This window comes from Gymnogyps californianus, chromosome 14 (assembly GCF_018139145.2).
Source record: "Gymnogyps californianus isolate 813 chromosome 14, ASM1813914v2, whole genome shotgun sequence".
NCBI classification, from domain to species: Eukaryota; Metazoa; Chordata; class Aves; order Accipitriformes; family Cathartidae; genus Gymnogyps; species Gymnogyps californianus.
Window position 1 is genome coordinate 18519098 of NC_059484.1, and position 25458 is coordinate 18544555.

General features: G+C 44.3%; 1 protein-coding gene across 4 annotated transcripts; it reads right to left on the reverse strand.

Moving 5' to 3' along the window:
• Positions 1 to 3505: 3505 nt before the first annotated feature.
• UBE2B (ubiquitin conjugating enzyme E2 B) lies at positions 3506 to 16402 on the reverse strand. 4 transcript variants are annotated; one of them, XM_050905205.1, is made up of 6 exons: positions 16347 to 16402; positions 8802 to 8882; positions 8034 to 8059; positions 6883 to 6972; positions 5353 to 5441; positions 3506 to 4532 (listed from the first exon to the last, which is right to left on the reverse strand). In XM_050905205.1, exons 1-6 carry the CDS (start codon positions 16400 to 16402, stop codon positions 4404 to 4406), a joined length of 471 nt encoding a protein of 156 aa, XP_050761162.1. In that variant the 3' UTR covers positions 3506 to 4403. The 4 variants fall into 4 exon arrangements, with proteins under 4 accessions (XP_050761162.1, XP_050761163.1, XP_050761164.1 ...); XM_050905206.1 differs by lacking the exon at positions 16347 to 16402 and adding an exon at positions 12566 to 12635; XM_050905207.1 differs by lacking the exon at positions 16347 to 16402 and adding an exon at positions 9296 to 9313.
• Positions 16403 to 25458: the final 9056 nt, after the last annotated feature.

Below are 25458 nucleotides of genomic sequence, written 5' to 3' on the forward strand. Positions count from 1 at the left end.
AATCACCATGAATGGCTCACGCCTCCAGCCCTGCCACCGGCTTCCTCTTGACCTACACAAAACCACTGCAGATCTGGATGCCTCCGTCTGTCCATCTGTAAAATCAGGTGAACGACGTGCACATATAGCACAAAAGCACTGGGATGTATAATTTTAAAATGTCTCCAAAGTGATTTTAGATCTTTATATGGAATCCCATGGAAAAAGTAATTATGAGCTGTTTAATATCAATGAACCAAAGCCCCTGTGAGAAGCTGTAAAACCAAGATCTATGTACCCATCAGTACTTCCTTAATTAATCCCACTGTCCTAGCAAGCTTAGTGTATTACATTTCCTAATTAATTAATAAAAAAATCAAGCATCCCAGTGCATTATTTAAGAAACTAACTGTACCACAAAGTTTATCGTGACCACACTGTGCTCTTGTGAGTCGGTATACTTGAGCTTTTCTGTCTTTAAATTTCATCGGACTCCTATTCTTCGTAGCATAAGAGGGAAATGGCAGTATCTGCTTCCATGCTGCCCATTATCCACACTCCTTACCCGTTGTTTCGGCAATACGAAGTTCTTAGGACGCCCACTTTTACTGTGTGCGTTTCGGGCGTTCTCCCTCTCTCCCGAAAGACGGCTGGATCACCCCTAACTCGCAACGCCCGGTTGCCAAACCAACAGGAGCGCCGGTAAAACCCAGCCCGTGCTGTCCCCGACCCATTTCTAAAAGTGACGCCTTCACAGGCGGTTTCTCCGGGGCAGCCCAGCTGTGCCACCGGGCTGCCAACAGCCGCGGGCGGGACCGGGGATCGGTTACCGCAGCTCGTCTGACACCACCTCCCCGGGGACTTCCTGGGGCTTCCCCACACCGCCTCTGCACCTCGGCCTCGCACCGCTCTGCGCCCGCAGCCGTTTGACGCCTTCCCACCGCTCCCGGAACGGACCGGGCCCGACTGATAGGCCCGCTCCGCCGGGCAGGCCCGGGGCGGGGGCACGGCCGCCCCGCAGGTAAGGCACGAAGGGCCGCACAGCCCCGCGGCCTTCCCGCCCCCGCAGTACCGGCTCCCGGCGGGGCCGCGGCCCCGAGGGGAGCGCCGAGGCTTCGGGCGCGGCCCACAGCTCCCCTCAGCCCGGGCGCGCCTGCGCGGCTACGCCCCCGCTCCTCCAGGGCAGACGAGGCGTGGGGGCAGAGCGGCGAGGCAGGCGGAGGCCTTCCGGTCTCTCTGGAGCCAGGCTCCGGCGGCGGGACGGACGGGCCGGGTGCTCGCCAGCCCGGGAGAAGCGGGGGTAGAGCGGGGCTGGGGCAGCGCGGCCGCCCGAGGGGAAGGGGCCCTTTCCCGCCCTGAACGCGGATCCGGCGCGGCGGGGGCGAAAGGCCCGTCGCCGGGGAGCCCCGCGGCCTGCAGACGGCACGGGGCGCCCGTCACTAAATCACAGCTCCGTGCTGGAATTCTAAATCCACCGCGGAAGAGTTAATAATTATGGACAGAGAAGGGGATAGGTACATCAGCGAGCTGCGCGGGCAGCTCCAGGGCAGCTCCCAGACGGGCAGGACCGGCCCCACTGCAGGCACGTCTCCACCTTAGGAGACCTGACGGGAAAGGAGGGCAGCCAGAGGCAGGGAGCATGGGGATAATCACACCGGCCTGGGCAATCAGTAAAAATAAAGCAGCTGGTGATGCTTTCACACAGGCGTGCAAAGGCTTCGGGAGGAATCCGAGTCCCGGTTGGCGAGATGGCCTTCCCGAGCATCAGCGGGAAAAGCAAAGCGATGGCACGTTGCGTTAGGCTTAGCGGTAAATTATGCTCCTTTGCACCGTAACCAATGGGCTCATTTTGCCTGGTAATCAAATTGTTTCTCTTATCAAGTTTTAACGGATTTTAACCTATACTCTCTGATTATTTTTCATGTCTACTTTGGGAGGGCTCGCAGAAGGCGCCAATCCTTTTTTCCCCCCTCGCAGCTCTCGGGTGGGACGCTGTGCACTCTCCTGTGTGCTCCAGGGCTCCCACCTCGAGAAACGCTGGCTCCTCTATTCCAGCACCTCCCCGCAGGTGATCAGCAAAACCCTGGATTCTCACCATCCTGACCTTCACATCCAGATTCTGCAGTCATCACACAGCATTAACACGCGAAATCCGGTCAAACAAGGGAACGTCCCTCCCCACCATACACCAGGAATACAATAATTACCTTTGTCTGTGGGACAGCAGGACATTTTCCACCCGGACTTTTAACTACTCGCTGTAGGCTCCAAATCCTGCCTACAACAGAGAACACTCATGCCTTTGAACACACACGCGTGCCTATATATTGTGGGTCCCTGTCCAGGCACAGGCACTCTGAGTTTGCAGCGCTGATCGCTAATTAAACCTCCTTCTGCTCCAATTGTGTTTCTCAGACATACACTGCCTCCATCCCAGATACACAAACACATTTGCTGAGCTTCATCAATCTATAACTAGGCTAAACTGGCTGTTCAGGAATAATCAAATCAATATGGACTCTAATGAATGGCAAATCTCATCTCACGCACATGTCAAAGGAACAAAAATAAATACTGAAACAGAAGGCAAAATTAAAAAAAAAAATCTTGAAAGTTTAGACGAATTCTCAGAAACAGGGAGCTTTTCCATACTTGCGAACAAAATCTTTGCACTGATGCTGCTTTACGCTACGTAACGCCGCTTTGCTAGTGTTACTGTAATTCCACCATAGTCAAAAGGCAAATTGGATCCTTTGGGGTTTCTGTTAATAATTAGGTGCAGATTGAAGAATTTTTAAACACAAGTTCACTGACTCAAGGAAAGCAAACTGACTTACCAACATTGTAGTTTAGTATGACTTGGCATGAATGTTTCTAAGCCTTTGCACGCTAACTACAGTTTTCTAACAATGCTTATCTAAGGTAGAATAGTTTTGCTCCACAAGCTACTAACACAGAACAGTTTGACTAGTATTCTTCTTGCAGTTTCTAAACTTAATAGTGCTGCTCCTATAAATTACAGAACAACTTTACGAGCAGCTGTGAGGTGTAAATTGATATTCCTGTTTCACTGCATTAACAGAGACTAACTTTTAGTAATGACTACTGCAAATAAACAACATTTTCTCTCCTAGCTGAAATAAACTTCCACTGCTTTTCAGGCAACACTGAGCTATATTTTGGTATGGGATCTGGGGGTTTTAATACATACGTAATGCTGGCTGGAATTATGACAAAGGGATTACAATTTTGCTGCTGGGAGGAAAAAAAAAAAAAAGCCTAATTCTTTACTGTAGTCATCCAGCCTGGTTTACAGAATACAGTAAGAAATTGCCACATCAACATTTACAAAAACAAAACGAAACTTCTTTAAAACTGGCAACTTAAGAATACATGGAACCTCTGTGATACAGACACAAGACCTGACCTGTGGTACACAGCCAAGTTTTAAAGAGTAACTCCATTAAATCTGCAGGCATGTTTTCTTCTGTTGGTGATTAATTTCTTCCCTACCCCCAAGGGAAACTAATGGGACACCTCTTTAATTATTAGAAGATATTCAAAACTGTATTACAGTATCAGTATGTGAATATAGGACAGATTTAGATGACAACATTTTACAACTTGGTAAAATACAATCTCCCTGAAAAATAGAAGTTATTAGAATACATTATCATCAAGCCTGGTCATCCAGGTCCTGTTTGCAACTCTGCCACTGGTTTAAAGTGGGACTTCTAGCAAAATAGTTACATCTGTTTCCCCGTTTGTAAGTTGGCAGCTACCAATACTTCTCTTCCTCATACAACTGAGGACACACAGAATCAAGTTAAGCTCTGGCGCAGAAGCAGAGACGTCCAGTGAAGACAGTTACATCACGGATTAACTTTTCTGTTTCTAAAGTGCATGGTATAATCAGCATGTACCAAAAGGAAAAATGGACTAAAGATGAGCCCTTTGAAAGAGATACAGAGTGAGAGCAGAACGTCTTGCGCTAAGGTTATGTATTTAACAGTTTTACATGAAATATTTATATATAAAAACTTTGTTAAGTGCTTTTTCTCCAATTTAAAAATCTAAAGAATTCAAAAATAAGGCATTCAATATTTGAAAAAGTACAGATTTACAAAATGTGTATATTCTGTCATGAAAACTCCACACCAACATTATACACTTGGAAAAAAAATACAAACAGGATATATTACAAATTTATGTAGCAATAACTTAGTTCATACCATGCAATAAAAAGTACGTTAATCAAGATACACAAGCTTTTAAGTTTCCTAAACTGGAGGGCTTAATTTTGCTTGCGAATGAGTTTTTATGCAAATTCTTAGAACTGTGGCACTTGAAATTTCTGGTAGCCTTGCTATTGAGTGTTTAATTGTACATAATGATTGTGAGGATGGAGAGTAACAAAGCAGCTGTTACGAATCATTCCAACTTTGTTCGACAATAGCTGAAACTCTTTTCTCATATTCACGTTTGTTCTCCTGATAGAGTTGTGCCGCCTGACTGTTTGCTGGACTGTTTGGATTAGGTTCATCAAGCAGAGACTGTAGAAAGGGGAAAACAAAACGTGAGACAAACCAACACATTTTAAATCAGGGAAAAATCAACTTACAACTTTCAAATCAAATGTGTTTCAGGAGGCAGACATGACTCAGAAGAGCCCAATTGGAAAAAAAAAAACCAGTTAAACTCACGGTTAGGCACCCATAATTACACTACTGAACCTCATATTATACATTGCGTAAGCATTAGCACTGCATACACTTCTAGGTTCACAAACCTAACAGATACATGGTCATTTATGCCAGCTAGCAGTATTGCTAATTGATGCTAATTGCTTATTCAGTAATTACACTACTATTGTCATTCAGGACTAAAGAGGGGCCTAAGATGCCTCCTACAAAACTTCACTGTAGAAAAATAAAAACAATCACACGGGAGTAAAGCAAATGTACGTTTTCGCCATGCCAGGCCATTTTTACTTATTCCGAGTAAAGTAGGTTTCAGCAGTATTGTCTCCTTGAGGACTTCATAGGGCAAGGCTTCACGATAAAGGTTAGTGTTTAAAACACTAGGCAAATTTCTACATCTGATGTCCTGTCTTGACTAAAAACAGTTAAAAAGGAATCCAAAGCAGTAACTGTTTTCCTGTAAAAAACATCTAACGGCAGTTTTGTAGCTCAAAATTAGTAATTACATAGGTCACCACTTAGCCTTTATTTGATCTAAAAAGCTACTGCTTAGCTCACAAGTATTTGAAGTCCCCCTTGATATAGATACCTGTTAGCCACGTCACTGAGCTGTGTATTCTGGAATAGAGACTAACAGCAACATAATTATTTGCTAAAATAGACGTAAAGTTACCTGAATTGAAGTTAAAATAGATGAAACATCATAAGTTGGACTCCAGCGATTCTGAAGAATATCTAAACATATGCTACCATCTGCATAAACTGTAAATACAACATAGATACCATTTAGAAACCATTGGTTTTATTTTATAGTTTGTTCATTACATACTGTTCAAGGCAGAGTTACTGTTCCAATTCAGTCTGTGTTTCAATTAATGCTTTAGGAAAGAGGACAGCAGCTATGTCTCAATTTTCTGTAGTTTGACATCTTGTATTTTGAAGGAGATATTTTACTGGAAGTAACAGACGACTTAAGAGGAAAAGAAGGAAGGTCTGAAGATTATGGCATTAGCACAGGAACTAGTAGACTTGGTTTCTTGCTCCTCTTGTGTGACTGGCCCAGACACACACAGGTGAGGCCTCCCAGAGAGCAGCGAGACATTTACTGCAGGAGTGGAATCCACCGCACCAGCCGAGGACCTCACAGTCTGAATGGACTCAAGCACTAGGCAGAGAGAGTTCTTGCCCCGTTTTCACATACTCTACACTCACTATGAGAGACACTAAGGCAGACAATAGAAAATACTGAAACGTGTGCGTGAAATCCTACTTCTGTCTGGATACCTATCAGTAGTCTTAATACGAGAGCCTGTATGAAGCAGATTCGCCACTCAAACTCCTACACCCTAGTCTTCTAGCTTGTTCATGCCAATAAAACCCAACAAATTACAAAAACCCTGTCAGAGGCATACTGGCCTGCATGTTACGTGACAGATGAATGGTGAGACGGCACTGTCTAAGAAGTCACAGAACTGAAGCCAAGGTCAGCCTCTGTTCACGGAGGGCTCAAGCTACAAGAAATGCTGGAATAGGCTTATGTTTCAACCCTCAAATTGAATCTATACCCCCTTTGCTACAGAGGGGCTTGGAAAAGCAAAAGCAAAAGGCACGGGGCATGCAAGAATAACTGGATAAAACCTATCAACTGCTGGAGCAGGAAGCATGGCACTCTTTCTCATAAGGCTGCCCTCATCACCGAGTTGGGGTCAGCCTCCTCCTCTGCACTCCCCTACGACTGTGCATTCTCACCTTCTTCTTTGTGCTAGTACTGGTTGGTACAGTGAACCCAGCGAAGGCATGGACTTGGCCGAAATCTCGCCTGACAGAAATAAATAACATTTGGCTCGATCAGTTCCCTACTGCACGATGTGGCTGCACATACACGATTGCTGTTAAATGGAAGGGGGCAGGAATCTGCAACCAGAATTGCCTCTTTAAGCCAACCTAAGTGCAGCTGCTGCTGAAAATGCTCACAGGCTTTGCTACCGAGGCTATATATTGAGTAGAAAGAGACAGATAGCTGCTTCTTAATAGCACCATAATTCTTAATTTTTCATCAAGCAGTTGCCGTCCTAGACATCTACTTAGGAGGTGGCAATGAAGAGAGATGGAGAGCTGTTAAGCATTCTGGAGCTTCTCAGAATACATGACCACATCATAATATTTAATGGGTATTATGGCTAAATAAAAATGATTTACTCACCATTTGGATGGAACATTTTTGATAAAAACCTAACAGTTGGAGGCTTATTTGGATATTCTTCGGAAAATTCTATTACTAGTTTAAAAGTACCTGTCCAAACAAACATAAATACAATCAGATAACTAACAACAAAAGAACACCTCCAGGAACATATACAAAATAAGTTAATTTATGTGCTCCATGATCAGTATTTCTTCTCATCATTATATAAACAAACAACACTGAGTCTGGTTTCTTTTCATATATTTCAAGTGATAATGGAACTACTACTTAGTGATGGTGATAAACCCAGGAGCAGCAGCTAGGTAGAAGCCTGGAGACTCACTGTATACACGGCAAAGGCAGCTAGATCCAACATCAATTATCCCACTGCCCTCTCCTTTTTCTGTGACCCAACATGCCGGTTCCACGGACTTCGGTGACTTTAAGGCATTTCATTAAGAAGGCACTGTGGTGCCAGCACAGAAACACTAGAATTTCGTAATCAGCAATCTCAGTCTTTGGAGCTCATGACTGATGCACTGAAAACCTTTCTTACGGATCAGTGAATAATTTACTGTAACTCCTCCAACCCAACACAGAGGAAAACCCATCTGCTGCCGATTACTGCAATAATACTATAATTATTAAACTCATTATTCCTCATATGCCTAAGGGAGGTTCATTACACACCAACTTTCATGTTTATGTACAAATTCGGTATTCCCTCCCCCTCATTGAGTTCTATATTCAGAACAATTCAAGGTTTTTCACCTGTTCTTCATTAGGAGAACAGAGATGAATCAAACATGCCACAAAGATGAAACCAGAAAAGCACACTGTCTTGTTGAGCTTAGCTATGGAGATGTGAAAACACATCTGGCAGCATTAGACCAACTTCCCCCACTACAAGCTCTAGTGTATACGTATAAACAAGTCTTGATACAAGCATTGCTTCATAGCTTTCTAACTAACCATCAACCACTATGACAAGACACTGCTTACATCAAAGTATGTATTTTAATAGCCAACAAGACCTTACTCCTTCACTTGCTTGCTTAGTTTGTTCCAAATTACATACAGATAACATCTTTTATTTTTTCAAAGCAGAACAATGTTAATACTGGCAATATTTATAAGAATGACAAAGGATATAAAAGTTAGCGGCTTACCATCTTCGAAAGGTGTCCCTTCTGGCCTGAAAGGTTTTAAAAATAAACTCCAGTTAAAAAGGATCATTACCTACTTCTAAACAAGCACAATAAGTTTGTATCTTCTTCCTCATCCTCCCCAAGATATAGGTAGAGGCAATAATTTAAGTATTTAGAGAAGTATCCAAAGGCAACCTCCGAGAGCTTGGTCGTATCTAAGACACTTTCCCACAGTCAATCTGCTAGTCGAGATACCTACTTTATCATCATCCCAAACAATACATATGCCATTACGTGACTAGATTGGAATTAATGAGCAAATTACTAGCAAGCATACTTCAGTTTAATGAAAGGATACTAAGCCAGTTCCTGTTCTGTAGGATATGTAGTGTAACTCCCTAGACAGAACCGGTACCTCGTTCTACTGCGAATCAATCCAATCACTGCTAATACATCTGGATTTAATGGCCGAGAACATGCAGCTCTTATGTACTTTAAAGAGGAAGCCTGCTTTTTCATAACCCAACTCCTACACAGTCTAACCTATTTATTAAGCCATATGCAAGCTTTATGCAACAAAAAAGATGAACAAATTTTAAATTTTTCTTTCCTACACATTCTGTATTACCCCTGAAAACAGATTTTTTACCGCAACAGCACACTGGGTCATTTTTCTAAGTTTCCTGACTTTATGTACATAAAAGAAGAGAATCATTGTAAAAACAAAACCCAGGTTTTGTTATATTTAGCCCTTTGATATAGAATTTTACAGTGATCAAAAACTCTTACCCAAATATAACTGCATTCCATTGCATTATATTATTCTCAGATGGTGCACCACTGACACCCACAGGAGGGTCTTCTTGCAATCTAAGAATTACAAATATAGAATGACAAGCCTTATATAAATGAAATACTTCCACCTGCAAGTATAACTTAACAGTCATATCCAGATTTTGTAAATATTTTCTCATTCCAAATCAGAGAATACACAAAGCATTACATGCAGATTATCAATACTCCAAAAGACAAACCTGCAAGGTGACACACATCAAGATTTTCTCATGTATTACACCAACACACTACAACAGCCCAACAGGTTAGATTAAGCGTGCAGGGAGCAAAGCATTAACTCTAAGGATAATTTAAAGCACCATGTACAGCTGGGATTTACAGTACTACATAGTGAACTATGAAAGAGCAATTGCTGCTGGCTGCCACAATGAAGAAGAGAACAAATTGCAGTCACAAACAGGAGCTGAAAAGCAGCCAGTGACACTTACACAGCACACTTGCTCCGACTAAGTGCAAGGGACTGTCAGTGGAGCTTTTCCTGCATTCCCAGATCCATGTGCACGATGTGGCTAAATTTGGTATAAGCCTATTTTGACTGGCAAGCTGATTGCCTCAAAAGGGAGCAAGCGGAAAACCTGTGTACTGCTCCCTCTTACCAGTTCAGCCAATGTGTTTATCACTAAAGTAATCATGGAAGCATTTTAAATTCTTTTTAGTTCCTTAATCCTTGGACTAGGGAAAAACACATTACTTACTGAAAGCCACATAAACTTGGACCAGACAGAAACATATATCGCAACCAAAGAATAGGATCCAGATACTCTCCTTCTGCCCATCCTTCTGTATACCAATGTTTCTGCTTAAAGATCACCTAAGACCCTGAACAATGTAAACCAGCAAGCCCCAATCACCTGATGAACAACTTGCCCGATCTAACCCTTCAGCGACAGCTCCTACCCACCCCGCCTATTCACCCTCTTGAGTTATACAAGAATAAATAAAATGCAGTGACTGCCCTTGCTTCAAAAGCCATTCTTTAGCATTAACATGAGGTTTGACCACATCACAGTACACTTATGAACAAGTCGCCACCAAAAGCCCTGCAGACCAAGGGACAATTTCTAACTAAATGTCGGTGTGTAAATGCAGATTTATTCAGAGCTGACACTGGTATACAGGCAGTAAATTCTCCTGCACTTGCACTGCCTAAGTCTGTGGTAAAACTGCATGTGCATATGGATGCTGAGCAATGGCGTTGCCCTACAGAGACAGCCCAGAAGCAGGGCTCGCTCCGTTTGCAGCTCAGATCCCCTCTCAACTCTGTGTTTACATCCTTGCTCTCCGAGCACATGCAGTTCAGACAGCTTAGTATCAACAGCATAAACCACCTGCTATTTTGGTCAGGGAGAGCAGGAACAGGACTTCTTCCTGTGTGACAGCCAGGCTGCACGCCAACAATAATGCCTAAGCATTCAGCCTGACAAATGCATCTGAAGGGTGGCTTTGGTTTTTAGATCAATTTGAAAGCTCATGTGCACCCTGCTGTCAAAGGGTCTAACCACAGAAAGGTTGTGGCAGAGGGAAAATTAGACTGATCTGAACAGGGCCTGGAAATCTTTAACAGCTAGGGAAAAATGCAGTATTTGTAGCCCCTTTTCTAACAGAAAAAAAAAATTTAACTTATTTTTCTGTTGGTTTAGTCAAACAAATCAGATGAGACACAAAATCTGTTGAACTGTTCTCTCTTCACTGCTCTTGACAATCACAGAATGCAAAAGGAGTTTATATTTAACAAAGTGAATCAGAGTTCACAGCACACGGTCTGCTTTTTCAGTATGAGGTACAAGTAACATAAGGCTAAACAAATATATAACTTATGGTAGGAAAGAGGAGAGTAAAAAAAACTGACTCGAAAAAGTTGCATAAGTTTTGGGGTAATAAAGTTGTCATATATTTGATAAATAAATGTGATTTACTTTGTGTTTATTTGGTTATACTTTTCCAAAGCTTTGAAGTCTTCTCTCCACCTTAAATTTCAAAACTATAAGCCAGTCCTTCTAAGATTATAAAATCATAAAGACCATGTCTGATTGCAATCCTGAAAAATTACTTAGTTCCTCAGCCTGAAAAAAAATCACTGGTTCATGTCATCTGTGTAACTGAACACAATAAAAAAGACTGAATACCCTGTTTTGATTTGAACAGGAATCAAGCAACACCCGCTTAGCAAACACCAACACCCAAATACAACAGAAGAGGTTGGCTCCACATGTCAAACACATCCAACTTTTTGTAGATTCACAAATCAGGCTTTTACCACCGTAGCTTTACATGCAGTCACGTAAAGCAACTACAATACGCGTCAACTGTTTACTCATGTATTTTCAGGTACTGATATAACATAGCTACGCTAAAAAAGGAGACACTATCAAAGCTGACTCACCTCCAACAACTTATGAGTGACTCCAGTCCAGAAAAATCACACGACATATTGTAAAGCTTACAAAAGAACCCCCCCACCTTTTTCCACACTCTCTAAGTGTGTTTACATGTCAGACTGGAAATAAATTATTCTAGAGTCTGTGGTTCAGTCATTAACATTTAAAAGAGTGCAACTAATAACTGCTTCTTTAGCAGTTTGTATATATTATACAAAAGATTCCTCATGGTTGAAAACCTTAGACAGAATAGCATGCGCATAAAAACATTAAAGGGCATTTTGCTTTTTATTCCATACAGACAGACAAAGTATTTGCTAATTCTTTACGCTTTATTTTTAGATGTCCGTCCCGAACTGTACTTATTTTCGGAGACCGTCAGCCCAACGAGCCTCAAACGCATCTAAAGCCTGGTCTGTTCAGAAAACTGGGCCAAACACCTTCGGTATTCAAGAGCTTGTGCGAGGAAAGGGAGGGGGTGCGGGAAGCACGGCACAAACATTCAGCCTCGGCCAGCTCTGCACCGCCGGGCCCTTCTAGGGCAAGGGCACCTGTACCATACTCCCATCTGAGCCCGACACCTGGCAGCCCACCGCCACCGCCGCATCTCCCGCCTCATTAACCCCCACCTCACCGCCCCAGCCCCGCCGCGGCCGGGGGAGCACTCCCGGGGAGGCTCCCCCGCGCCGGGCCCTTCCCACGCAGGCGGGGAGGCCGGGGGCTGCCCTTGTTTTGAAGGCACCGCTTCAACTTTTATCCTCAGACGCCCCCAGCCGTCGGCACACGGGCGAGGCGGGCCGCCGGGGCCGCGGCGCCCAGCACAAACAAAGCCGGCCCTGCCCGCCGGGACACCCCCCCCCCACCCCGCTCACCCCCGGGAGCGGCCTCCCCGGAGGGCTCCCCGCGGTACTTCCCACCCTCACTCCCCGAGTGGGGAACGGGCGAAGCCGCTGGCTCGGAGCGCGCCCCTGCCCCGCCGCCCGGCGGCACCCGCCGGGGGAGAACCCGGGGAAGGGGGCTCTGCGCCAGCCCCCGTCCCCAGCACAAAGGCACGGGGCCGGAGGGACGGCCCGGGACACGCCGCCCCGGCGCAGCCCGCCACGGCTCCTCCGCGGGCACGGCCCCCTCCCTTCGCCGGGGCAGCCCGGCGGTGCGAGCCCGAGCCCCGACCCCGCAAACGGCCGGGTCAGGCCCGCAGCCGGGCGGCGGCAGCAGCGGCGGCGGCAGCGCTTCCCCCGCTGCCTGGCCGGCCCCGTCCCCCGGGAGGGGGTACCCGCTCCCCGCAGGGCGGCCGGCGGCGGGGCCGGGGGTCCCGCTCACCTCTTGAAGTCGCGCATCAGCCTGCGCCGCGCCGGGGTGGACATGATCGCCGCGGGGAGGAGGAGAGGGGAAGGGAGGAGAGGGAAAAAAAAAAAAAAAAAAAAAAAAAAAAGAGTCCGCAGCCGCGGCGCCGCCTCCCTCCGCCGCCTGCACAAACAACCCGCAATGGCGTCTCCCTCCGCGGGGGGCGGGCCGCGCCGCTGGGCCGGCCGACGTCGCGGGCGGGGGTGGTGGTGGTGGTGACGGGACGGCCCACCCCACCCCACCCCACCGCGGGGGGGGGGGGGGAAGCGCCTGCGCGCAGCTCCGCACCCGCGGAGCCGCTGATGGCGTTTGGAAGAGCCAGCGGGAAAAGGGTGCAGGAGTGGACGCTGCAGTGCCCGGCTCCGCGCCTCTGTCACCAGAACCGCCTCACCCCCGTGGAAGATATTTGTCGTTTTTTAAAATTACGGTTTTGGGCTGGCACCAAGCAGATGCTGTAGCGGGGCAGAAAGAGCACGCTCCGCTTTTAGCTTGGAGTTGCCGAAGAACCTTGAACCTGAAAGGGCTCCAAGCAGCCAGGGTGCCCGCAGCGCGGAGCCTCTCCAGCCAGGGGAACGGGGCTGGGGGCCGGCACGGCCTATAAATACAGCGGGGGGGCTGAGGGAGGGAACAGCTCATTCGAACTACCTGACAGCACCGGCGTAAGAGCAAACGGATACAGTCAGAAATCGTTCCAGAGACGTATCGGTACCCAACTGGCTTACGCTCTGAAGGGAGGTAGCGGGGAACCAGGGGAGCGATGGTGCCTTCTGGTTTTTTTAAATCCCATTACTCCCAGAGGCCAGAGCAGATCTCTCTGAAGTCATGACCTAGTTCTTAACGTGGAGCCTTGGAAGTCAGCCCCAGAACTTGGATTTGTGTGACTACCTGCGCCTCCTTGCTTTCCTTTCGGATGATTTTAAGGAGGTCAAAACATCATGAGACTCATAATGAAGTGACAGAAATAAACATTGTCTTCATCCTCTGCCCATTTCTTTCGCCTCCGGCTATCTGTGTGCTCGAAGAGCATCGATCCTGGGTTTAATACAGCACAAAGCTCGTAACTGCTTTTTGCCAAAGTTCGTGCCAAGCCCGCGCTGCAGCAGCTCCACCAACACGGGTTGTTTTAGGCACAGACTGACCTGAGCGCTGCTCTGAACCGGTACCTCACACAGGTCAGGATTTTACCCTGCAAGGACGTACGCTCTGAACTCTTCTTAACCCAACGTCCCACCTCAGTGAAAATATTCAGACACTAAAACTGAGATATATGAATTCACGTAAAGCCTGATACTGCAAGGGAGCAAGCTTTTCAAAGAGGCTTGGTAATAAGAAACTATCATTCCCCAGCCACTAAAACATTATTCCCCACACTAGTGAGAAATGGTTCCCGCCAAGCAATCCTCTCTTCTGGATTTTCCTCCTCCTCCCGTCACACAGACGTTTTGATTTCACATTCCGCTGCTGCTCCTCTACCTTTATACAGTTTATATCTAGCTCCAGCTAATTCATAAGGGAGAAGGCAGACTGTGAAAAACAAACGCAAGCTTGGACCTGTATAAATAATTAACATCGGTTTAACAAGATTCATTATTTCACTATTAACTCCCGCTCTGCTGCAATTGCCCAGACAGGGCAGTGAGAGCATCCCCTACCCGAAGGGCAGCTCTCCACCCTTGGAAGCTCCAGTCACTCTCAACGCCCCCCATGCTCAGAGCTCTCCCGCAGGGAAACAGTCACTGCCTGCACAGAGGGCAAACAAAAAACCAAAACCCAAACACCAGGCACCAAACAAGAGTTAAATCTGAAATCCTACGTTGTTTCCACCTGGCTCGGGAACTTTTTCAGCAACATCAACAGCAACAGTATTTCTTCTTCTCTGACACCACCATGTTGATGTTATCTAATGGAACATTTTCTTTTTAATCCCACCTGGCAGTTACACAGGCGTGGCCAGTAGTTTTATTAATAAATTGAAAGCTTTATTTTTTTTTCCTCTGAAGAACCAGCTGCAATTTCTGCTCTGTTGAGTGTACGGCACACATAGGTTTTAAAATGAAGTTAACTATATCCCAAGCTAGTTTCAAAAAAAATCAGTCCCACTGTAACAGTAAGAGAGAGGCTCTGCCCTTGCTAAGGTGGTTTAATGTGTCTCAAAATGAAATCTGCACTAAATAACCTCTTGAGATTTATATCTGCTGATAATTATTTCCAGTACTTCCTTGCTTAATGAATTTAAATGTATCACTGCCATTAACTGTTTAATTTCACTACAGGCATTTTAGTTTAAACGTTTTCAATTCATCATATACTTGTAACCCACCGACTTCCAGAGCCAGGTGGAAATAACAATTTCAGAACTAACTTTTTCATTTGGTGTCTTGAGGGTTTTTTTTTTCCTGTGCAACCATTAAAACTATTCACTATAACAGTGCTTCAAAAACTTGGAAAAAATCCTTACACAGCGTGCAGTCTAGAACATGAATGAATGTTTTCCTTCTACAAACTTCTTGAACAGTACTGAAATAGATATAACAACTTCCTGATCAGAAAGTTGTTTCAAATTCAGTTTTTATCCCTATATTTTCCCAAAAAATGATATTTGATAAGGGATGACATTAAATAAAAAGGTAGCATTTTGCAGCATAGTCATTCTATATTAATCTTGAGTAAACACTACATATTCGTGTAGCATTTTGAAAAACCAAAACACTTCTAAGTTAACTTTGTCCCATCATAAGATGAGAAACTTGCGAAGTAGCAGTGAAAGGAAACTACTTGCTCCTCTGTTAAAACAATTCATCCTCCTAATAACTTTTTTTTTTTAAAAGGTCACTCTCTCATGCTGCAGTGTCCCTCTGGGAAGAGTTATTTATATTAACATCAGCCAAGCCCAAGACTGCAAAATTAGGGAAATGAATAAGCCAGGTCACCTGTTCGAAACTGGTTTTGTTTTCATTCATTGCAGCAGCTGCTGAGGAGCAACATGGGGAGACTGCCATGCCAGGTGCCATGCCACGCTCTTCTTTACAAGAGACAATCCTTCTTCCCACTCGGGAACAAAGATAATGCACCAGGTCATGTGGCAAAGAAATGATTGATTTGCTCACCCTTAGCTCCAATATAGGAGCAAGTAAGTGGACCCACAGTAAAGAGGAGAATTGAGGAGCTTATTTAATCCACACAGCAGCAGAGCTAGAAGCAGCCTCTGAACCCTCACAGCTTATTGATTTAAGGGTGTGACTTCAATGTACCCCAATTCCCAGCCCATCTTCCAGAGTCCCTAAGCCTCTCTGCGCCTGTTACTGCCTCTGATCCCACTTCAAGTTTCCAAGAAAAATACCAGACTCAGAAAAAAATCCCTGTATGGACCTACTCAACCTATCCTCTTATTTTGACAGGAAACTATTCATGATTATTCTTTGACTGTATTTCAATGAAGTGTGCTCGTATTTACTTAAGGGCACACTACCTACAGGAACTATAAGCATGACAAAACCCCAGAGCTACCACACCTGCCTGCCTCTCCCCACTAAACCGGCTGACCAGGCAGTATTTAACCCTCGTTCTAAGTGACTCCACTTCTCCACAGGCTCAACACAGCCACCCGCTTCAGGATTTTTCAAGAACCTAAAGGAACTCCCTCAAATTTTATGTATGTATTCATTTATTTTTGCAAAGACCGGAGCGGGGAGATGGCAGTTCTTCCTCTGGGGTTACCCCTTTCACCAGCCCGGCGCTGCTGAACGCCCTCCATTACCTGACGCCACGACCCGCAGAGGCAAAGGCAGCCGCGTCTGCCCGAGCAAGAGACATTTAACGACCAGCTCCCGCTGAGGAGAGAGCAGCAACTCCCCGCCGGCGGGAAGCGCCGTTCTGAGGGAGCGCGAGGCGGAGCCCCGCCCGGCCGTGCGCCTGACGTCACCACGGCACCGCCCCGCCCGTTGCCATGGCAGCAAGGCCTAGCGGCGCAGACCGGTGCGGGAGGCCCGGCGGGGCCGGGGGCTGAGGGGCGGCCCCGGTGCCTGGCCCGGTGCCCGGCCCGGCGCGGGTGGCGGTGCTGTGCGCGGGGGCGCTCGGCCCGCTTCGCCCGTCAGTCCCTCCGGAGCGGCGGCGCCGAGGCCGAGCGGCGGCCGACGCCTCAGGGCAGCGCTCGCCGCCGGGAGAAGCGGGTGCTGGGGGGCCGCCCCTCCGCAGCCCCCGGCGACACCGGCCCCGAGCCCGCCGCGCCGCTGGCGGGGCCGTTCTCAGAACTACCATTAGCCCTTTTTGGAACGGTGCGATACCGCTGACATCCGGGCCCTTCCCAGTCACGCCGGTCGCAGCTTTTTTTCCTAGAAGATGGGGCCGTGTTTATTTTACTTAAAATTTTCATTCCGCGTTTTAAATGGCACGCGTTTAAAGGTGGGGTTTGGAGATGCCTGTGTGAATGTGTATGCGTGTAAAGCTGATTCTTGTCTGTGCCCATCTATGTTTAAAAACAGCTGGACCGAGGGGTTGGGAGCCTCAAGGGCTTGCAGAAACGTTTAGGATAGTGTGAGTGCTGCTGTCTGCAGGTGTTACTCCTCTTGGAACACTGACTGTAAATATATGTTTAAAGAACTGTATGTGTCTCAAATTAGTTAAAACTTTTGCCCTTCTGTGAAGAAATAATGGATGAAGGTGCACGAGATCCTTGATGAAGTGGGAGGGGAAGTTAAGGAACAGCAGTGAAGTGCAAGCATGAGGATACGGGACAGAGAGCAGCCATTAAAATATTGTGTGAGAAATCAGAAAAATGTGTTAACCACAAAGAGAGACGTAAAGTTTCTACAGGTTAGCAGCTTTAAATATGTAAAACAAGGGGGAAATGGCTTGAAGATTAGACTTGCATTATTGCCAGGGTATGTGGTGACTTGTAGGCTGCTTTGTGCACAAAAGAGCGTGAAAACAAATTGTTTCTACAATACTTTGCTGCCAAATGAAAATCAGCATCTAAAGCAAATTTAACATTTGGACACAAAGTTTGGAAATGATGTTGACAAAAGCAGTCCCTGTTTGAACTAAGCAGTGGAAGAATACGTGTGAGTTCTGCTGAGTTACTAATGACCCTGCCTGGGTGTTGTTGCTGTGGGTGCTTCCGTACCAGAGCTCTTGCCTGTCCTCAGCGCAAGGCGAGGGAAAGCAGAACTGGCCGAACGGCTTCCCCTCCTGCTTCTGCAATTCAAAGGTCAGCGTTGCAGCTCACACCGTGTCCTGCCCCAGCTTCCCCAGGTGGCCTTTTTTGTCGGCTGTGGGTAAGATCACTTTGCTTTGGCTCTCTTCCCAGGATCCCCAGTGCACATTGGCCGCAAAAGGGGCAGTGTGTTTATTATACCAGGGTCCGTGCCATCCCTAAACAGAAGAGGGATTATCCACAAATATTTCCTTGCAAAGGTATTTCAGCATTGTTATGGTGCAGTGGGGCGATCTCCCCTAAAAGCTCAGTGGTAATATTTGAGTTTAGACCTATGTCCATGAAAGGTCTGCAAGAATTCTAGTCTGGATGTAGGTCGTCTTGGATTTTCTCCTAGCCAGAGATACCAGCTCGCTCTGATTTAATTGAACTTCTGCAAAGTATGGGAACAATAACTTGTAGTCAGATTACAAGGTTATAAATTTGGATTCTTACTTCTACGCTGTATATTCAGCCCACTTCCACTCTTTGCAGTAACTGGATGTTTTAAAAATTTAGTTCTTCATCAATTTTTAATTAGGCATAATGGCACATTTTGCCATATGGGTTCCTCAACTTCTCTCGAAGTTAGTGTCTGCGGAGGCCTTACCTCTGAACGCAGACTGATGTCCTGGGTCTCGGTGGCATTAAGGAGATGTGGTACCACGGAGAGTGTAGCCCTCAATTTAAAAAAAAAAAAAAAAAAAAAGGTAATTAAAAGGACAGATACTTCTGTACTGAGTTAAAACTAGCTTTGGTTTTAACCTAAAGCTGCTTCAAAATATCAACAGATAGTAATGTAAAAATTAAATGGTAAATGGACCTCGATGTGAAATAGTACATGTTTTTAATGTGATTCTTTTAATATGAGAGTTCTTATCTATGATTTATTAGTGTAAGTAAAATGCATTCAAGAGGATATTTTCTAAGCTAATGAAAAGAGCTTCTCATTTCTTTGCTGTATTCCTGGCTCAGCAGTATTAGTTCAGAGCCTGGAGATGCGTTCTGAAAAATAACTTGATAAATATGTTTGAATATTGGAGGAAGGCTGACGGAGCAGAAACAAAGCCTTTTAGCTTATTTTCGAAATAATGTCGATCTTTAATTAAGGAGATTATAGTTCTTGTTATCAACCTTTTAAAGAGGAAGTCTATGAACTGAAATAAAAAGCCATGGTAGAAAGTGTTTTTCTTCTTTTACCAACAGCGATTTCATCATGAGAATATTGTCAGCCTGATTCATGTATTTAGGCAGAAAAAAAAGACTTCACTTGGTGTCTGAATTTATCGATCATACAATTCTAGATGAGCTCCAGCATTATTTCCATGGATTGGATAACAAAAGGCTTAAAAATACCTTTTCCAGTTACTGCAAGCGATCGAGTACCTTCACAACAATAATGTAAGAACTCACCTGAAAGACTGATCATAAATAAAATGTTATCGCTTTCAGACCACACCTGTTCTTTTTTTTGTAGTGTTTTGTCATACAGATACCAAAAGTGTTAATTCTTTATTGAGAAAAAGGTTTTGTTTCATAGTTTAAGACTTCCAGTTGGCTTGAAATGATCTGCAGAATTGGAACAACACAGTAAAGAGACCTCGGACTAGATGATTGGAGGAGTACTTGGGTGGTAGTAGTACTACTGCAGAGTATTTGGACCCATCTCTGAAATTCTGAAAAACTAAAAGCATTCAGTACTTTACCCAGTCCATGCTTGAGAACTTTTAAAGCAAACAGAACCTGCTTCTTATTAAACTGCTTCGGGGTTTTTTGGTGGGTTTTTTTTCTTTTTTTTCCTTTCCTTTGTCATACAACATGATCTCAAACCTGAGAACATTTTGTTAACACAAAGTGGAATTACTAAACTTTGTGAATTTGGTTTTGCTTAAACATTAGCTACCCCTGGTGATGTTTATACAGATTATGTGGTTACACGATGGTACAGGGCTCCTGAGCTGGTTTTAAAAGACCCCACATATGGAAAATGTATGTGGGTTTTTTTTGGGGCTGGGGGCTGGCATCTGTAATTCCGCTGGTATAGGAGAAGCAGTCTCCTGCACATGAAGTTCTGCATACAATGCAACATTAGCAAAAGGAAAATAATCATATAAAAGCTAAATTAAAATGGTAACATATAATGTGCCTACATATAAGGTCAAAGATACCATTACGCTCTGGTTCCAGATTCAGTGAAAGCAGCGCAAGGTTTATCTTTAAATACAGCGCTGTTATTGTATAAACCAAACAGATCACTGATAATTCTTTTATAAATCTCTAGAAGGTGGTAATCTCTGCTATTCCTAGATAACTTGTGCCCGTTTGCCCTGCAGATGATTTCCACGTTATCCATATCAAAAATGTCCAGCAGTGTTGGCGCTGAGCCCCTGTGATGAGCAGTGACGCGGGCTGTCTGAAGAGCCCTAAGGAGCAGCGCAAGAGAAGATGCTGTAAAACTGGGGGAAGAAAGATGCGGAACTGTGGAGATGTAGCACACGTGCTTAACAACATGGTAACTTGGAAGTGTTAGGGGGTTTCCAAGTGTGTAATTAATTCCCACTACAGATTTTATTTTGTAGTTTATACAATTGCGTTATTGTCTACCTACTGTTACGAAATTCTGTAGAGGAGGTTTGGTATTGCGGAGATGAGTGATAATTCCTGTCTGTATGCTCTCATTCATGCTGTTAGATATTGATTACTGTTATTCTTAGTAATAATAACAACAGTACACTGCAGTAGTTATTCTGGTAATGTTGAACTATAAACATGGAGGTAAATAGCTTTTTAACAAGCCAGGATAATTCCTTTATTCTCAAACCTCAAATCTAGTTTATAGAGCAGAATGAGTCAGCGGGAAGGATCTGCTTTTACGTATCCTTCTTCTCTGAGAGAGGAAGCACAGAGAGGAATACAGCAGTGTTGCATAGTTGGATTCATTTCAGGTTTTAAGATAGCAGGCTTTTTGCTGAGAGATTTTTAATGTATTTTAGCCATCCCCATGTGGATACTAGAATGAGAATACGGTATACAATCTTTATATCTGTTTTAACCAGCTGATTTATTATCTGTTCATAATGTACTTTTTTCCAAGCAGTTGGATACCTCATCTTCAGAGTATTTTATAAGGAGTCCGGGTTTTTCAAGGATGGTATTTCCTGAAGTCCAGCATCCTGTAAATGCAAGGGAAAGGTTTCCCCAGCTCAGTGTCTTACTGGCAAACGTGGCTCATGTACGTTAGAGGAGGTCTGAGTTTCAAACTTCATAACAATTTTTACTAGTAATTGTGCATAATTTGTAACATTACCGACAACGAAGAACCCTCTATCTAATATATAGTGATTGCAATCTGTGTTTGTCAACATAAATCTGGAACACAAATCTGTTCTGGGGTGTGCACCTTCCCTACCCAGTGTCTCTCCCTGAGCATCGCTCCCAAGGAGAGTTATCCCATGGCTCTGCAGGCGTCCTTCTGTTCTGGAGAGTGGCTCTGGCATTGAAATGGGCAGCGAGGTTTAGGACATGAGAAATGCATCCATGCAAAAGCACTTCACTAAGGCAAGTTAAGATTTCATTGCTTGTACTAAGTTTGGAGATTATTTTAATGTGACTGAAACACGATAGTACTTTAATTTGTCAAAATGCAGTACGTTTTTTCCTATTAGTACAGCTGAATATGTGAATTCTTATTGTATGTGAATACAATATGTGAATACATTATTCTAATTAATCTGCTAAACAGCACAGCATTTTGTATTAGAAACCGCATTCAGTTACAGTCTGTCGCCCTAACTCGGATGAGGAGTTCAGTCAGTTTAATTGTGAATGTCCGCACATGAAGAATGTGGCACATCAGAGATTGCTAATGAGAGAAGTGGGATTTTCAGAAACGCCAAGGAGATTCAGGAGCATAAGTGCCAGTCCACAGTTTCATACACATTTAAGTTAATTCAAATTCACTGATTTATAATTATATATTCACTGAGATGCAGTTGCAGACACTAATGGTTTTAAAAAAAAAAGTGTTCTGTTCAGACATCAAATCTTGTTTCCCCTGATGACAGTGGGAACGGGAATGGATTTAGGTTTTGCCATTTCCATTAAGCAAAATCAAAAATCCAATAGGCAATTTCCTGTCATAAAAAGATCCGAGAGAGCAGATGGAGGAAGAATAATCTAATTGAGATGCATTTTCTTTTTTACTAGCTTGCTCTATTTCATTTTTAAGAGCATACCTAAAATGTCTTCTTCCACAAAGAGAGCTTGTTCATTAAGTCTTAAAATAAATGACAAGCAAAAAGCTCTTTTACAAATCCAGAATGCTAGTGGTGATACCAGGCATTTCTAATAACCTCTTAACACCATGAAAACTCAAACAAAAAATGATGAAGCCCTCTGTTGAGTAAAGACCAGCGAAGCTTTCACCAGCAGCAGGCTTTTCTGACTCATTCTTTCTCTGGCAATAGAAAATGCAGTTGCTGCAGAGAAATGAAGGATCTCATTCATTCGTGGGGGACGGGGAAAAGGGAAGACCAGGGGCCAAGCTTTCCTCCCGCGGCTGAATTACAGCGCTGGAGAGGGTTTACTCCTTCCCTCTCTGGTTCTGTTACGTCCTTCCAAATCTCTGATAGCTGTAGTGGGAAATGTGTTTAAATCTCCAGAGGCATTGATTTTGTTGATGATGGTTGACTTTGTGTTACAGATACATTTTCAGAAGGTGTTAAGTTCTGGCATCTACATTTAATACTTAAAATGAAATGGAGCTTTGAAGTGTAGGAGAGAAGAAAGGGAAAGCAGTTTATCCATTAGGCTGCTTTGATTCCTCAGAAGTCTTTGTCACCCTTCAAAATCCTTTCACAAACATTTTGAGAGCTTCCAGGAGGATTTGTTTTATTTTGTCTTAGTGTGTTTATTCGGGTTTCTTTTAGGTTTCCCATGTTTAAGATGAATCACACAGAGACAGCATAAAGGGACGTTATGAAGTGACCGACTTTGGAAGTAGCCAGCATCATCCAGCTGTGGTAGCTGGAAGCGAAATGGAAATGGAAATGGAGGGACAGAGGATGTTCTTTCGGAGTGAGGACATGATACAGGAAGCCCGTCTCTTCCTATGCATTTAGAGGGGTATTAGCTCATCTATTTCAAACATCTGATTTATTTGTTTAGGTTAGAAGTGTGTGTTTTTCATCTGAACAGCCAATGAAGAAAAGCAGAGATTCTCAAAAAATGCTTCACATCACCCCAATTAGGCAATAATTAAACTCTTAAATCAGATGTTCTAAACTGCTTATGGAAGAATGTCTCTGTTTCTTGGGACAAGGACCCTACCTTTCTCACCTGGGCCCTTTAATGTAAGAAGCTCCAGGCAGGCAGTCTTAAAGTTGGGCGATGATGTCCTTCAGGTATGCAGAAGAGGAACATATGAATGTGAGATAAGGTAAAATCAGCTCTGGAAACACTGCTGGCAGGGAGCCTGGATCCACCTGAGCTGGGCTGCAAACCCCTTGTATCTTCTGATACGCTCAGAGAAGACGTTACGTGTTGGAGGAAGAATCTGTAGTCAGAGAGGCTACATTTTCCTGGCTGGCCAGAAGATCTCAGTTGATGATCTTACGGTACCTGTCTCTTGTTTCCTATTCCACACTCAAAAACTGCACGACTGTAAGAACTTCAGGCTCTGTTCATGCATGTGAATCACATCCACAGAAGCATAAAGGCTAGGGCAGCACACGTAAATGCAATGTGGAAATAAAGATACAGGAACTGATCATTTGCTATAGAGAGAAAGGGGCAGCATGGGAGGCGAAAAAGCCTTGAGTGGATGTACAGTTGCCACAGCTACCCTGATAGTCCATTCTCAACCCCTGTCTAACAAATTAGAGGAGTATTTTGGGACAGTCCTCAGCCAGCTGAGTGCTCCTAAAGGGAATATTTTCTCCAGTATAATTTAGATAAAACTCTGGGGCCCTTACCTACCCTAGAACTGGGAGCTAAAATAATAACTCACCTTCCACCCACCCGCTGTACCAATTCAGAAAGCTGAGCCAAAAAGCGTGAACTAGGTTACACAGCAACAGAATAAGATCCAGACATCCTAGATGTTACTGAAGTAGGTGCAATGACAAAAGAATTATGAGATAATTTAAGTAGAGAACAGACACCAAATAGCACTAGATGAAAAGATTCATAATAACCTAATGATACGAATTGATGAATAAACTAATGAACAGATATAAATTCATAACTAGGCACACACTGGTAAACTAGTTGCTCCTGTAGATTGCAAACTGTTCTCGGTTTGTGTGTGTGTGCAGCACAGTAGAGATATTCAGAGGAGCCTGAATATGTCCCCAAAGGTCCCCAAAAGCCTGTATTTCCCTAAAGTTCTATAAGATCTCTCACAAAACGTTAATTATATGTTCTACACAAGAGTGGATTCAGAGACACTGGCCAAGTCTTCACTGTGCTGAGCCTGTTCCTCAAGAGGCATAAATTTACCGTGGAAAAGCACTGGATCTGACCCTTTGCAGAGCGAGGAGAAATCACACACTGAACAGTGAAGAAAAACCATTTTGCTGCCACCCACACAGAGGCTGAGTGAAGCAAACTCCTCAGTCAAAATAGCAGATAACATGCCATCACCTTTTAATGTATTAAGCAAGGCCAACAGGTTATGGTAGCTTAGGAAATGCAATTTCTCGTTCTTAACTTGTTGAACGCTCAGCTTGGCCACAAAGAGGTTGTTACAAGAACCTCCATACAGCACTTCGTATAATACTTTCTAAAAATGTTTAACATTTTTTTCGTGACATACTGAGGGTGTCACGGTGTGATACAGCATTAAGCATTGTTCTGTAGCGATTCCTCTAAAAATTCCTGTTCGCTTCACGCGTGTGGTGCGGAGCCCGCCAGCCAGCAGGTGTGGCTGTGGAGCCTTATGAAATCCCCGGGATTTCTTCCATCAGTCCAGAGGCTGCGGAGAGATGTCATCACTGTACCCGCTTCTGGCAAGGATATTCTAACAAGCCACGTGTTTGCCTTCGCCCTCGGAAATCCCAGGGTAACTGTAAACACGAGGGCCGTATGTATGGGTGTCTATTATGCAGACGTTGATGTCGGTATTTTTTACTGCAGTGGGCTTGAAACTATCGGTTGTGTCCTTTGCTGACAAGCTGCGTTTTTAATGTATACAATTGGCAGTATTATCCTTGGAACTACTCATGAGGTATTTGGCTCTCTGAGTTGTTAAATAACAGATTTACTTTAGGTGCTGGCATATAATTTTAAGAGAAAATATTCTTTAATATAACTTAAAAGATCATTTCGCTTTTTGCTATCAGATTCTGACCAGAGCTGAAAGCCAAGTTCTTACAAGAAACAAAATTAAATTCTCCTTCAAAGCACAGAGGGAATAACAAAGATGTAGAACTACTAAAAGATGAGAAGTGCTGTTTTTAATGCCTGTCAGAATGGCCCAGGATTTGGGAAGGCGAGAACTGCTTTTCTTAAAATATTTATTGCTGCATAAAATTGTTATTGTAATTACAACACACTGGTGCTGGATTAGCTGTGTGTCTTCATGGGGTTGAATCTAATCAGTATCATTGCAGTGCAAAACCGCATGTTGATTGTGAGGGAGAAGTATTTCCAAAATTAAATAGAACGAAGTTAGCAGATT

Coding starts and splice junctions, on each gene's coding strand:
- UBE2B (XM_050905205.1), bottom strand. CDS start 16,402: ATGTCTCTTGCTCGGGCAGACGCGGCTGCCTTTGCCTCTGCGGGTCGT. Junction 8,060..8,801: donor TGGAATGCAGTTATATTTGG/GTAAGAGTTTTT, acceptor AAAACCTTTCAG/GCCAGAAGGGACACCTTTCG. Junction 4,533..5,352: donor CTATTTTAACTTCAATTCAG/GTAACTTTACGT, acceptor CCCTTTCTACAG/TCTCTGCTTGATGAACCTAA.